This window comes from Thunnus thynnus, chromosome 5 (genome assembly GCF_963924715.1).
Source record: "Thunnus thynnus chromosome 5, fThuThy2.1, whole genome shotgun sequence".
Classification (NCBI taxonomy): Eukaryota; Metazoa; Chordata; class Actinopteri; order Scombriformes; family Scombridae; genus Thunnus; species Thunnus thynnus.
Genome location: NC_089521.1, coordinates 3799750 through 3814845, shown reverse-complemented (window position 1 = coordinate 3814845; position 15096 = coordinate 3799750). Strand labels below are relative to the sequence as shown.

General features: G+C 41.5%; 1 protein-coding gene across 3 annotated transcripts in view; it reads left to right on the top strand.

The window, feature by feature from the left end:
• Window positions 1-9274, top strand: part of siah1 (siah E3 ubiquitin protein ligase 1) — a 29581-nt gene extending 20307 nt beyond the window's left edge. For 2 of the 3 annotated variants that reach the window (XM_067588746.1, XM_067588745.1), the window contains exons 3-5: window positions 4456-4637; window positions 5624-5920; window positions 6692-9274. In XM_067588746.1, the coding sequence (XP_067444847.1) occupies window positions 4456-4637; window positions 5624-5920; window positions 6692-7063 (851 nt within the window). In that variant the 3' untranslated portion in view covers window positions 7064-9274. Of the gene's footprint in view, window positions 1-4220; window positions 4305-4455; window positions 4638-5623; window positions 5921-6691 lie in introns of all 3 variants that reach the window. The other variant, XM_067588747.1, reaches the window with a different exon arrangement.
• The last annotated feature ends 5822 nt before the right edge of the window (window positions 9275-15096 follow it).

Genomic DNA, 15096 nt, shown 5'->3' with positions numbered 1-15096 from the left:
GCATTGCCAAAACGTTCCAGGTGGAACCGGCGCTCTAGAATTACTGTTCTGCATGTCAGAGTAAATGGATTATTAAAATAGTTTGACAGTAATTGTTCACGGGTCACGGAGCATACCGAACAGAACATCCTGTACCGAACAGTTTGGGAGGAATACGCGTATCATAACACCCTAGTCGGACGTAACAATTAAATCACTCATCTACTAAAGGATATGATTCAGCATTTTTTTTCTTAAAGTATATGAAGCCTGCTTTCGATGGTGGTACAACCATTCTGCCATAGCACTGCCCTGCCATGTTGATGACAGTTTGGGTGCCCAAATCCCAAGAGCCTGTGTGTATAGCTTGGCTAGTCAGAAGCAATGTGTTAATCACATCAATCACAACTGAGCTGGCTTTTTCAAAGATTGCGGTGCAGCAGTGGAAAGCAATGACGGATCTCCTGGCACAATTTAGATCATAAGTTATAAGTTAGTCATAACATTACACTGATATAGATTAAACTGGTATAGTAATATTAAAACAAAACTTTTAATTCTCTAATACTGGGACTTGGTGTAGCAACACAACAGTTTCTCTCAACTCTTAGACTACAAAAGTTGCTCCCTTTCCTGGCCTCCTGGTCGAGGTCCAGTGTTGATCTATTTCAGTAAAGTATGTTTAGCCATACAGTGATTCTGCTGACTGAGCTGCAGTCAGTATTCTTCATGTTATATTAACTGTAGCCCATTATTCATTTCAAGCCACTGTCAGCATCCTCTGGAGGCACTTTGACCTGAAATGAAGGAGTGTATCATCATCATTATTATTATCATTATTATTATTATTATTATGATCATCATATTTACAGCCACATGGAGCTCTCTCTCTCTCTCTCTCTCTGACTTCCAGTGACTGTCATATCTAGCAGTCACTGCAGTGTTTCTCTTGTTTGACAGCAGTACCAATCAGCCACACCCAAACCACACAAACTTCCTCAGCACACACACACACACACACAGCTGGCAGATTTTCTTCACACATCACCACACATGGACTACGCTACACATTTAAGTGCATGACTTGAGTTTTTTGCCTTACTCGACTAAGGCAAAATGTCAATTTCCAAGATATATTGAGGGCATTACACAATATTAGTTAGCAGTGAGAATTTGATGAAACACAGTTGGTTAGAAAGCAAGTTGCTGTGCTTGCTAAAATTAAAAGCTCAATAAAAATATAGCACAAGTTTCCAATTAGAGCTGCAACAAAAGAAAATTAATGGCCAACTATTTTGACAATCGATTCATCGTTAAGTAATTTTTCAAGCAAAAATGACACATTTGATGGTCAGACTATGCTGCTTTTCTTGGTCTTACATGATAGTAAGTTGAATTTTTGGGGTTTTGGACTGTTGGTCAGGTAAATCAAAACATTTAATGATGTCACCTTGTGCTGTAGCATGTTGTGATGGGCATATGTCACTGGTTTCTGATGAGTCATTGACCAATGATTAGCGGATTAATTGAGAAAATAATCAGCAGATTAATCGATAATAGAAAAAAATCATTAGTTGCAGCCCTATTTACAACTTGGATGTCAAAATACCAACACTTTAAAAATACATTTTATATGAATACCTTGAAGAAAGGAATATGCAGTGTTAATACTCTGCTGAAGCTACGCATTTATAGTAAATGACCCTCTTTGAGGCATTGTCCTCAAGCTGAATTAGCCAAATTAGTTATTGTCTGTACAAAGCTACCCCATGTTAGCTATTTCAGGCTTGCATGCTAGCTGACAGTGACCCTGGCCTTGGCCTAACTGAATGTCCTGAGCTAATTTGGTCCCACTGCTCTTAGTGCTGCTGCTAGCATGTTAGCCAGCTAAGAAGGGCTATTAATAGCTGCTAAGGCATTATCTCCATCGCAGCAGATGTTTGCAGGCAGGCAGGCAGGCACAGGGGCAGCTAGCTAATACCGTCTCTCATTAGATCTAGTTTTTACTTTTGCAGTTGGCACAAGAAGCTTTACCCTAGCACATGCACTTTAAAGAAGCTGTCTGCCTGCTGGCACTGCTGCCAGCTACCGAGCTAGACGCAAGAGGCAAGCTTATGCAACTAATGTGGTGACTCTATCTACATCATCATCTGGTATTCACGGTTACTGGTCGACCCTAAAACCTGCTGGGAGTGGTCAAAAATGTCAGGAAATCACTGAAATTTAAACGGCTTCCCTGGAAGCAGGGCTGGAACTAATTAATGTGCTTGAAAAGCAGGTTTTTTTTAGCTGTGTTTTAGTAGTGGGAGTCAAAAAAAAAAATCATAAAGTTAAGAAGAAAAAAAGCAACATTTACCTTTTTTTTTTTTTTTTTTCACAAATGAATACGCCTCCTAATGTCCTCTAATGTGCAAAAATATGTTTAGAGAGTAAACATGTCAGGGAAGACCACCTTCGATGCTCTCTGACTCCCAACAACAAAGTATTTTCTAACACTTTAAAATTGCGGTTGCCAAATTATCTGTGAGGTTAGACAAATTGAGCAGCCCTGACTAAAGATTTGGCAGCTTTTTCACTTGTGGGTGTGAAATTTCCCAGCTGTTGGACTGTCTACATATTGCTGTGCTGTCTCACCACCTCATTCTCTTGTCTTCACCTCCCACACGTAGTATCTTCTCCTCTCTCCACATTTTCTCCTCTCTGTTCCGGGTCACCCTATGCTGCGTCTGTCTGTGGGCAGGGCTATAAAAAGGATGAACTATGCCAGCTAGCAGAGTTCTGCATCCACTCTTTGCTTATTTGCACATTTGTCATTCCTTTTTTTTTCTGTTAAGCCGTCATATGTTTTTCATGTTCTTATTCACTTTTTTTTTTAAGCTACACAGCTCCTATGTCCGCTCCTGATGTACTTGACCCGCTTGACCCCAGACTTTGCTGTCTCATTCTTTCTCTACTGCTTCTCACTTCCTTTTTTCTTATCCTGTTCTCCACCCTCCTTCCTTTCATCTCCAATAGCTCTTCTCTTCTCAGCACATACCTTTTTTTTTTTTCTCCTACCCATCATTTTTACTCTGTTCCTCTTCTCTACCCCTCGCCTTTGCTCTGCTCCACAGGCCGTCCCATACTTAACCACAAACATGTTACCAAGGCAACAGCTCAGCACGATAGGAAACAGCAGCTCCACACACACACACCACATCTGAGTTCACTTTACTGTCTGGTTGTTCTTTTTTTATATATGTGACGAAGAAAATCTGCGCAGCTCCGACTTGTTGCCGGGACAGTAATAAATACGTTGTACATAGAGAGACGTGTTTTCTGCTCATTCCTCATGTAGCCTTGTTTTTGTCAAGTGAAGATACCGTAAGGTCTTATAGAGATGGTATATTCCTCTTAAACAGTCTGTATGCTTCAAATGAAATCCAAATGCCTGCAGTAACCAGTGTCTAAACTGCCAAAACCGCAGGCATATTGGTTTGAAGCACAAATTTATTGTGGTTCCAGGCGCTTCGTAGCCTACAGCAGTCATACAGACTGGGAAGTGAGTATGGACAAGTGGGCAACTGCACCAGTTACTTGTGTGAGGCAGTAAAGCTGTTTGATAATTGATTTTACATTTATATACACATGGACACTTGGACAGCAGTTACCTGTCAGAACAATATGCTTGCTGGATACTTGATTCTGACATGTTTTACTGCTGATGGCAGTTCATGCTGTATACAGCAAACACATACAGTGGATTGTGGCTCTGCTTGATTTTTTTTTTTTTTTTAAACTGCGAGAGAGCTATGAAGCATGGTAAGAGATGGGAATAGATTAGCTCATCATGTGCCTGCATGTCATGTAAGTTGAATAGCGCAACTGGCATAAACATACAAGGAGACCAGTTATATTTCCTGCTGCACGTTTGTTCATCAGGAGCTGAATTGAACCGTCTCACCTGATGGTAAAAGCTTGGTGGTCTCACAGCTTTGAAAATACTAGTATAACAGGATGTTTTTTACACTGTAAATACTGGTTAGTGAATATTTCTGTGCAACAGATGAAGACTTAAAGTTTAGGGAGCTCTGACATTAGGATAGAGTTAAAAATAAAGTATAAGGTAATTGTTTAATCTACTGAGGAACTTAAGATGACAGATATGACTTAACATCATATCACATACGCCAACTATACCATCTCAGCGGAATTCAGCATGTTGTGTCTCTGTCTGCCCTATCATCCTCATCTCTTTTTAGTGGATTGGCCATCAGCTTTGATGTAGGGGTGTCAGAGGTATACAGCCAGGGACCTAGCAGTCATAACTCATAGATGTGCAGCGGGTAAGTAAGAAGAGTTACAAGGAAAGGACTTGTGTAGAAAATCAGCCACACTTTTTTTTTTTTTCTCTGATACAAAGACTTCAGCGCCATATTACCCTCTGACAACTTTATCATGGCACTCTCTTTCCATCTCTCTCTCTCCATTTACCAGAAATGAGTCGCCAGACTGCCACCGCGCTGCCCACAGGAACCTCCAAGTGCCCCCCCTCCCAGCGCGTGCCCACCCTGTCAGGCACCACTGCCTCCAACAGTGACCTGGCCAGCCTGTTCGAGTGCCCCGTCTGCTTCGACTATGTCCTACCCCCCATCCTGCAATGCCAGTCTGGACACCTGGTATGTACGGTCCAGCCCGGAAAGTAACCCAATCCGGTCGTTGTACGCTGTACATCTTAGATGTCAGCTCGAGTGTCCCGTTTGCATAAAATTTTAAATCAGAAAAAAATGTGTGTGGGTGTGTTAGAGACATAATGCACAAAGTTAAGGACATATTAAATGTATAAATATTGTTAGCAAGTGTTCCCATGGGAAAGAGTAGTCTTATTACTGGGCTCAACAGTACCTTCAGAGATCAGTATTTAATTGGTGTAATAAAGCTGACTGTTTTATTAGTATTATATATTAGTATTTACTCATTAATCATAACCTAATCTGCCTCTCAGTGAATACACTTCTATTTCCACCTCAATATATATTTGTCACGGTGTTTTTTACTAATAAATAGCAACTATTTTAACCACTATATCCAACTATCTCACTCAGTATTAAGTATTCTTTATTTTTTCACTTGTTCCATTAAATTCTTTTTTCCATATGTGAAATGGTTAAAAAATAGCGTCCCAGAACTTGACCAGTTTTATATGTTTGATTGATTGTAATTCAGAAGAAAATGTTCAATTTCTAGGCATCAGTTTGAACTGGTGGCATTAGGAGGAATGTTGAGTATTGTATTTCCTGGACTACATCGCTGATATATATCCTTTATTTAACCAGGTCAATGTCTCATTGACATTAAAATCTCTTTCCAGAGTGACCTGGCCAAGAGAGAAGAATAAACATTGTTACAACAATAAACACAAACAATACAAACAGAAAAATACAAGTGTCGCACGCAACAAATGAGCGAACACAATATCCAGTTAAAATGCAATACAAGGTCAAGGACAAAAATCCAGTTATGATGCATAAACAGGTACAATTTTCTAATTAAATTTCAGTGAAAATTTAGAAGCAATCCCATTTCAGAAGTCTTTCCCACTCCTCCAAAGAGAAGAACGTCTCATAGATAAACACTGACTCGTCTTTACGCGTTCCCCTCCCAGGTATGCTCCAACTGTCGGCCCAAGCTCACCTGCTGCCCCACCTGCCGAGGTCCCCTGGGCTCCATCAGGAACCTGGCCATGGAGAAGGTGGCCAACTCTGTCCTCTTCCCCTGCAAGTACGCCTCATCGGGCTGCGAAGTCACCCTGCCTCACACCGACAAGACGGAGCACGAAGAGCTGTGCGAGTTCCGGCCGTACTCCTGCCCCTGCCCAGGCGCATCCTGCAAGTGGCAGGGCTCTCTGGACGCCGTCATGCCTCACCTGATGCACCAGCACAAGTCCATCACCACGCTGCAGGTCAGGCTTTCCTCCCCCCGTCCTCTTCACGTACCAGAAATGAGTTGCCACACTGCTTATTTTGTAAAAGCATGCCTTTATAGTTCCACAAACTGATTCCATTTCTTTTATAAATGCATGATATTATATTACAGATGACATTATGTATGTTTTAATCATTTTAGTCGTGACTCAAAAACAAATTGTCATGAGCACAATCTACTCTTTGCTCCAGCTTTAGGGTTCTGTTTTTTTTCATTACGTCAACACCCAAAAACTACAAAATGCTTCTACTACCATTTGCCTTTTCCAAAGTTCAGTACCAGCATCTTAGTCAGCAGAAAGGACTCTCCTCTTCACTTTAATCTATCACTGCTCGCCAAGAATGAGGAAACATCAGCGTGATCATAATTCTTATCTAGATTACTCACCACCACCGTGTCACATCTACCAGTAATCCCACTCCTGCTCCATACTGTGTTTATTCGAGGCAGCTGTTGCCTTCTGCTTGCTCTCCATCCTCAATATGTGACCCTGCATACATCACAATAGTTGGTATTTTCCATCAGTTTCATGCACACTCAGTTCATCAACATCACCATATTTATAGACTGTTGATACACTGTATGTGTGGATGCAACATGATAAATACGTATACAAGTAAGCAGTGTTTTGGGTTTTTTTTGGCCATGCATGGCTTTAGGAATGGCAATGTTGGAACACTTCCTGTTTATATTGAAGCTTAAAGAAATCATGCGTAACGCTGTTCAACCTGTGTGTGTGTCTCTCCAGGGGGAGGACATCGTGTTCCTGGCCACAGACATCAACCTGCCGGGCGCGGTGGACTGGGTAATGATGCAGTCATGCTTCGGCTTCCACTTCATGCTGGTGCTGGAGAAGCAGGAGAAGTACGACGGCCACCAGCAGTTCTTTGCCATCGTGCAGCTCATTGGGACTCGCAAGCAAGCCGAGAACTTCGCTTACCGGCTGGAGCTGAACGGCCACCGGCGCCGCCTGACCTGGGAGGCCACGCCGCGCTCCATCCACGAGGGCATCGCTACGGCCATCATGAACAGCGACTGCCTGGTGTTCGACACGTCCATCGCACAGCTGTTCGCCGAGAACGGCAACCTGGGCATCAACGTCACCATCTCCATGTGCTAAGAACTTCAAAGAGAAGGGGGTCAAAAAAAAAAGTTACAGATTGTTTCGGGGGGCATTTTTTTAGGGGGGGGTCAAATCAGTTGTGACCTCACAGCGCCCCTCTCTCTCTGCCTCACCCCTTGAGATAGACTTGATGTGGAACTGGACTGTCTGATCAGGCAGCCGTGGAGGCCCAGGGGGTGGGTGGGACGGATGGATGGATGGATGGATGGATGGATGAATGAATAGATGGATGAGTGGAGGAATGAAAAAAACACAAGGACATAACTGTAGTGATGGCTATAGCCTTATAAACACACACATATAAACATATATATGTGAGACTCATGCACGCACATGCGGTCTCGCCCTCTCTCGGTCATAAACACGGACACAAACTGACAAGCTGTTCAAACTCTCTTGTCTCTTCGTCAGCGTCTCTCTCCCCGAGTGATTTCCCACCACTCCTGCTTCTCACTCTCTTATTTTAGTGTCTCCCTTTCATACTTCCTCTTCCCCCCCTCCTCCCCCCCCTCAGTCCTCCTCAGACATTTCAGACACTACAGCTCTCCAGCCTTCACTCCGAGACGCTGGAGGCTGGTCACCGAGCAGCTCTGTGCCCTGACAGCTACACACCGAGGAAGGCTCAAGCTATATATTTCAACACGGACTCTTGGTCAGTGCTAGGCAGTTAGCCAGCTATCTAGCTCCCCCCCACCTCTCCCCCCTCCCCTCTCCCTTCTGTTCATAATCCACCTCAGAACCCGTCAGACCTCCTGGATCGAACGGTTCACACGCTAACCGACACCCGCAGGGCTGCGAGCGCCGGTGTGGTCGGATGACACGGCCGGATGACACGGCCGGAGCGCGGTGGCCGTCTTCATTTAATCCAGCTCTGGAACCCAGAGCCTCATGAAGTTTTTTTTTTTTTTTTTTCTCCCAGATTTTGGTATTTATTTTCACCTGTGACCGACATGGCTATCGATGGTTTGGACTGCAACCCTCTCATAGACATGGATGCTGGTTGTAGCACCCACTTTCTGTGCAGGACCTCGGATCTGCAGCGATGGAGCTCAGCCTGCAGGCGTCCATCTACATCTACCACTTAAAACATCCACACAGGCTCATCTGGTTTCCCTCCGGTCCACATCTGGCCCACATCAGTCCACCCAAGGCTAAAGATTGTGCGTCGGACACTGTTTAAATAGTTGACTGTCATTGATAGTTATTAGAACAGACACTGCTCTCATACTGTATGGATTTCAGAAGGCTCTCAGCTACAACAGCCCTGGATTTCTTTTTTTTTTTTTTTCTTTTTCACGGAGTGGCGACAACAGTGGAGTTCTGACACGCACACAAACACACACACACACACACAGACACACACCTGTTGTATACGTTACAAGCTGTGTGTGTAGGTGTAACAGTGGATGAATTGAGTGTGTGTGTTGGAGCTTTTTGATGGAGAAATATAAGGGTCTGTTTTTTTTTTTGTGTGTTTGTGAGGAAGAGGAAAAACACTGCATTTCAGTTGAGTCAAAGTTTTTCTTTCGGGGTTTATTGCTTAAATTTGTTTCTTTTTAATTATTGTAGTTGTCTTTTTTTTTCGTATGAGAGAGAAGAACTCTGGTGTGTGTGTGTGTGTGTGTGTGTGCGCGCGTGAGTGCGTGAGTGTGAGAGAGATGGACGTTTGACAAGAAGCCTGCTCACTTTTCCTCTCCCCACTCTTACTCTATTCTGCCTCCATCTCGCTCTGTCTGCCAGTGTCGGCCTCAACCACTGATTGACTGATCACCCAAACAGGAATGAGGGACAGTTTCTACCGTTACAATGTTGCTATTGTTATTATTAAATGGAGATTATCATAATTATCATTTTTTGTAATGACTTTTAAAAGCAAAAATTAAAAGGCAGTTGTAAAACTTGTGGCTAAACTTCAGTGTTTGTAGATAAAAAGCAAGTTGTATTGTTCTTCTGAAAGTTTGTTTCCCCCCCCCCTCGAGTTGGATTGTTTTTCCTCATCTATTCGTCTCTGTCCTCTTTTGTTTGTGTGGTAAGTCTCTTTTTTTTTTTTTTTCTTTTTTCTTTTTTGTCTATGAGGAGGGAGGGAGGTGACGCCAATCATCTCTCCCTTTCTCTTCATGTGGAGTCTCAGTAATGTTGCTGCTCTCCCTCAACTCCTTGACTTTTTTCTGTTTTAATTTGTCATTAAATAAATCTATCTTTTTCATACCTGGGGCCTTTTCTCCTTTCCTTTTAATTCTAAGTCTGAGATCCACTGAATTCCACCACCGACGAGTATTTAGAAAGTTAAAAACTATTGTTTTTGATGATATACTTTGATACATTTATTGAGAGCTCTGGTTGTCAAAATATACACATTTAAAATATGAAATTGCATATCAAAACAATCTCATCTCAGTCTATTTAGTAGCAATTCTGGAGCTTTTATCATATTGCATTGATCTTCCTCAGCAGATGGGAGTTTGCCCAGTTGTCATGGACTTGAACCTTAAAGCTGCAATAATCTTTATTTTTATATTGACAATGGATGACATGGCTACTTCTATGTGAAAAGGGTCGCTTATAGTGATGAACCTACAGAGACTTAACACCGACTCTGCAGCGCTATGCTTTACAGCTTGTTTCAGCTAATTATTTTGGTTTTGCGGCCTGTAACTTGATTGTTGTTATTCCGTCCCACTGCTCTCAAAGCATTGCTTCCAGACGCAGGAGGTAACCCTTTTCAGGGAAAAGGCTCTAAAAAACCCACCATACACTTCCTGCCCAGCACCAAACAGACAGTTGGTGAGCAGCTGGTGAACATAGTGCAGCATTTAGCAGCTGAAAAGCCAGATATTTCTCTCAGGTGTTGGTGGAGGCCACAACAGAGCTAAAATGAGTGTGAATATTGGACTTGCATAGATGAGGTAGCTATAAATGCAACTTCAAATGAATGCTGATTCGTCCTTTATCTGCAGGATGTTTAAACAAGCAACTGTTTGGCAGTCATTTCTATATTCAGTATAATATGTCAGTGTTGTGTTCACAGCTTGTTTCTGCTGCCCCCCAGTGGCCAAAAATTGACCTGCTAATGCAGGTTTAATTGGACATGGATTATTCTAAATCAATGTTGGCTACAATTCCATGACAACGACTTCATGCACTGCTGAAGACCATGCAATAGGATTGAAAGCCCCCAGAACAGCTATTAAATGGACCTTGAGGTAGGATTGTTTTGATAAATGGCTGCCTTTACAGTTTGTTTTTGTCCAAACTGCTTTACAGTTTGTTGTAACTCATTCAACCATTCTCACACACAACAATGGCAGCAAGCTACCGTGCAAGGTGCTGGCATGTCGATCAGGAGCAATTTGGGGTTCAGTGTCTCGCTCAAGGACACTTGGACATGCGGAGAGGAGGAGCTGGGGATTGAACTGCCAACCCTGCGATTAGTGGATGACCCGCTCTTCTCTTCTTTTGTCAACTGCTGCTAAAGCTCAATGAAATGTTCTTATCTCAAATTATCTACACTGAAATCAATTTGTGATGAAAGTATCTTAGAAATGTCTGGAATCTGTGTTGGTAGGAGTACTTTGAAATATACTAAACTACCACTTACTGTCTATTAAGTCAGGTTAAAAGCAGGCAGCACACTCATCTGAACAGGTTGTAGCACAGCATTATGCTGCTGAATATTTTGGCATCATCTGTAGAATTCATTTATCACCATAAAATGACTATCCAGCCAGAAGGAACCTAAATGATGCAGCTAAGTCCCGGAACAAGACGGTTAATTTCCCCGTTGTGCCTTCCCTCACTACAAGCTTGTGATTGGGACGGGCCCCCAGGTGTGACTCTGTGCATCTTTATTACTGCATCAGGGGAAAATATACAGTCTCAGCAAATCTTTGGTAAATATGTTGACACTGCTGATTCACATTTCAAGGCCATTCGTTATGAACCACACGCTATTTCAGCTTCTTACCAAAGTCAAATAAACATCTTAATATGTTCAAACCTAATTCATGCTGTTTGTAGCCTAAAGTGATATATAGAGATATGCAGGGAGCTTATTATTATTACAAGACACACACACACAAAAAAAAAACACTTTCAGCTGTAGAACAAACCCCAGTGATATTGTCCTCAATGCATCCGTCGGCCTTCCGAGTTTATCATTGTTAAGTAGGTCTTTGGATGTAGGGCAGCGTTTGAGGTCACATAGGTAGATGAGACAGGCAGGGCGGAACACAGGAATAGTTTTCTGAAACTATATGAGCACGAACAATTTGCTTAAAATCAGGGTAACACTGAGCAAAACGTGTACGCAGACATGCCAGCGTCCTTGATCAGGCTTCTGTCAGTGATCTCTGTCCCACAATCTGGAGGTTAGGGACTGTATGAAAATGATTAGAGGTGGACGGGGGGTGTCAGGAAAGGGGGAGGGTATGGTACTTTTTTCTTTTGCAGATGAGGGATAGTCAGGTTTTTTGGTGGGTCATTTATTATATGAAAAAGAGGTATTAAAAAAGTACATTGGCACAAATACAGTATCAGTTTGCAGTAAAAAATATATGTGGATCTTAATAGTGTTTAGTGATTGAATGTTGCCTCTACAGTAGCTTCATTTTGCACCTGCCTGAACAGTATCTTCTTTATTTTGCGTAACAAAAAGCAGAACTGAAGTAAAATAAAATTTGCCATATTGGAAAATAATTTTGTAGTACATGAATGTAATTGCTAGGACATAGGGTTGCATATAAAGTTAACCTATTTTATAATTAAAGTTGAGAATCACATTTTGACAATTTTTTCCACAAATTTGAGAAATGAAACACTGACTGTGGCTGTTTACAGTGTGAAATGTCCATGGGTGGTCTAAACACACACACACACACACACACACACACACACACACACACACGCAGAGCTGAAATGCATATATATATATATATATATATATATATATATATATATATAGCTGTGTGTAAAGCGAGCACTTATGGTTATTCAGCATGGATGATGATGCATTGTTAAGAGTTCTTAATATTTTTTATATTTTAAACAAATACTTTTAGTGTTTTTTTTGAAAGTGAAAGTAGTACACACAGTATCAGGTTACTGATTTCATCAGTTAAAAGCATGTTGGTGCACAGTTGTAAAATATTTGAATATTAGGAAGTTTCAGTTTCATCTGTAACCTGAATTTTTATTTATTATTTATTTTTTCATTTGTTTGCATGTAAAAAAAAAATCACATTTTTATGAACGATTTCAAGATACATGAACTGAAAGTAAACTAAGTTAAAAAACGTCTAAAAACTAAACACAAGATGAACAGAATTAGTCAAAAGCTAAACACAAATCCACAAACTTTCTACATTTCTCCTTTTCTGCCATCATGTGGTCACAGGGGTCCAACCTGTCTGCAGGACCACACCTAAAATTACATACAGTATGAGCTCTGTGTCTGTGTGTGTTTGTGTGTTTGTGTGTGTGTGTGTGTGTGCGCGCTCTGCCACTCTGCCATGTGAAGTGGGCATGCTGCCAGTACACTAAGCACACCCCTAGGGCCTCTGGGTAATTATGTTATAGGTTAAGGTCCTCTGTTCACCACAGGGGGAAACGTGTGCTTGAGTGGTGAGGGGGAATGTAGAACCCAGAGGGTTTAGACACGGAGTCCTGATACTGGGATTAAACCAGTACTGGGTGTGTCTGCTGTGAACTCAGAGTACATATATGTTCATAAGCATCATAAAAAGCCACATAAAAACACTGTAATACTTTGTGTTTTTTTATATGTGACCAAGAGGGAGGGATGTGATGGTTAAAGCCTAGAAATGCAGGTTTCTATATATTATGGTAAAGTACAGGCAGAGCACCCGACACTTATCAAGGCTGCTTCAGAGGAGTCTGCAGAGCTCCTTCCCCTGAGACTAAATAGCAGCCTCTAGAGGTGACAGCTCTCACTACACCACACAATTAAAATCCAAGTGGTTTAGAGTGCTCAATAAATGTAAAGACCTGTTTGATTTAAGAGTTATCTTTTGGGCAAAATTGACATTTTTGGCCAAGAGAAAAGAGAATGTGTTCAACAAATCTAATAACTGAATGTTGATATTTGTGGATATTTGTGGATTTTGCTGCAAGACAGGTCATGCATTCCTTAGAAACATTCAGTTTATTCTTGTGTATGATGTACTATACACTATTATTCATAGTATCCAGTTTTTACTGTTAGTATACAGGGATTGGAACAGTACTGCCAGCTAAACCTCATGAAGAAAAGGCTTTTCTGAGATGTATCAGCCAAAATTTGTTTTAATTTTTTCCACCTGGGAGCAGCTCCTCAATTTCCTTTGTGCATTGCATTGTGGGTAAATAGTGCGCAAAAACTCAGGTGACTTAAATAAATCTTTTTAAATCCTTCTAGTGTGGAATTAGGACACAGTTTCAGTGTCAGATACAGTGTTGATCAGGAGTAAACATCAGGACATTAGGAGTTGATGTCTGGGTATTATGTATACCATAGCAAATTTCATGATAATGTGGCCAGTTATAGAGATGATTTAACACTCAGAAAGTTTTAAAAACACAACATCATCATTTTGCTGCACTGCACTATATTGCTAAGTGCTCTTGCTTTCCCGCCCACCCCTGCACACACACACACAGTTCATTAAGGTCTCTTTCAGCGAGCAAAGTGCAGGCTGTGAAAAATGAAGCTCTCCTGGGCTCATTTTATAGCACAAAGCAGGATACAAAGTATTGGCTATGTGCACAGGAATGCATCTGATTAATGCATGTCAGAGCACTGAGAGCATAGACAGTATTTAACAGTGAGATAAGTGAGTCAGCATTTAAATGAGCACGAGTGTGGGGGGGGGGGTGGAGAAAAAAAAGCTCATTATGGAGAGAAAAACAAAACATGACATCACTAAAGGTGTCACTGGTAATTGATACTTTATTAGTTCAACTCAATGTGCAACAACACAGCAGGTTCCACTGGCTGCTGCAGCTGGGTTAAAAAAAAATATCTGAAAAACAAGATCCATTACAGATCCACACTCGGCTCACGCTCTGCCTTCACACGCCCCGGGGTGGTGTGTTCATCTGACAGCCGACAGGTTGCTTCACCGCTTCCCATCGAACATCCTTCATGTCACCACCACACCAGGGAAAGATGATACACCTGCCACTGCAATGACTTCTTCCCACCGGCGTTCACCATCTACAGCCAGCTCTCTCTCTCTCTCTCTCTCTCACACACACACACACACACACACATACATACACATACACAAACGTCTGTGTGTTTTTGCCATTTGAAAACTTCTTGTCAATCCTTCATACATCTTTAAGTCATTATTTGACTGAAGTTTCACATATCAATTCTGACATTTTCATATTTCACAGCAAGAAAGTATATTTCAATAATCCAAACAGCACAAAGTTCTTTATGCAAATGTTTTTTTTTAACCCACATTATTCTTTTGAAGTGTGTGGCCTTTATGAATGTATCTGTGTGAAATTTTCTGCTCGGGTCCATTAATCTTTTCATGGCTGTCTAAATATGGAAAAAAACCACGCTGCACGCTGGTGTTTCACATCAGATCTCTGCAGGGTGAGAAGAGAAAATCACATCTGTGGCACAGAGTTAAAAATTCCTTTTTTTTTTTTTTTGTCTCCTCCTCAGGGTGAATTCAGCTGAGTTTCCATGTACACAAATACACATTGATACTATTTGTGTGCATTTGACACAGTCACTCACTGAAAAGATGAGGACGTCTGAAAAATAGAAAAGATTTCAAGCTCTGCTGTGCTGTTACAGTTGTGACTTCAGTATGAAGTCAGTCGTGTTGTATTTAAAGGTCATTAGTGCTACAGTTTGCTACGCCACCCATATTTTATATTAATAAGGAATTGCAACCCGTTCTTTTGTCAGTTATTGACTGGAAACACACTGATACTAAATGGATATAAAATATATCTGCTTAAAAAAATGGCGTTTTATATTCTGTCACAAGAACACAGTGTGGGATCTGTGATGG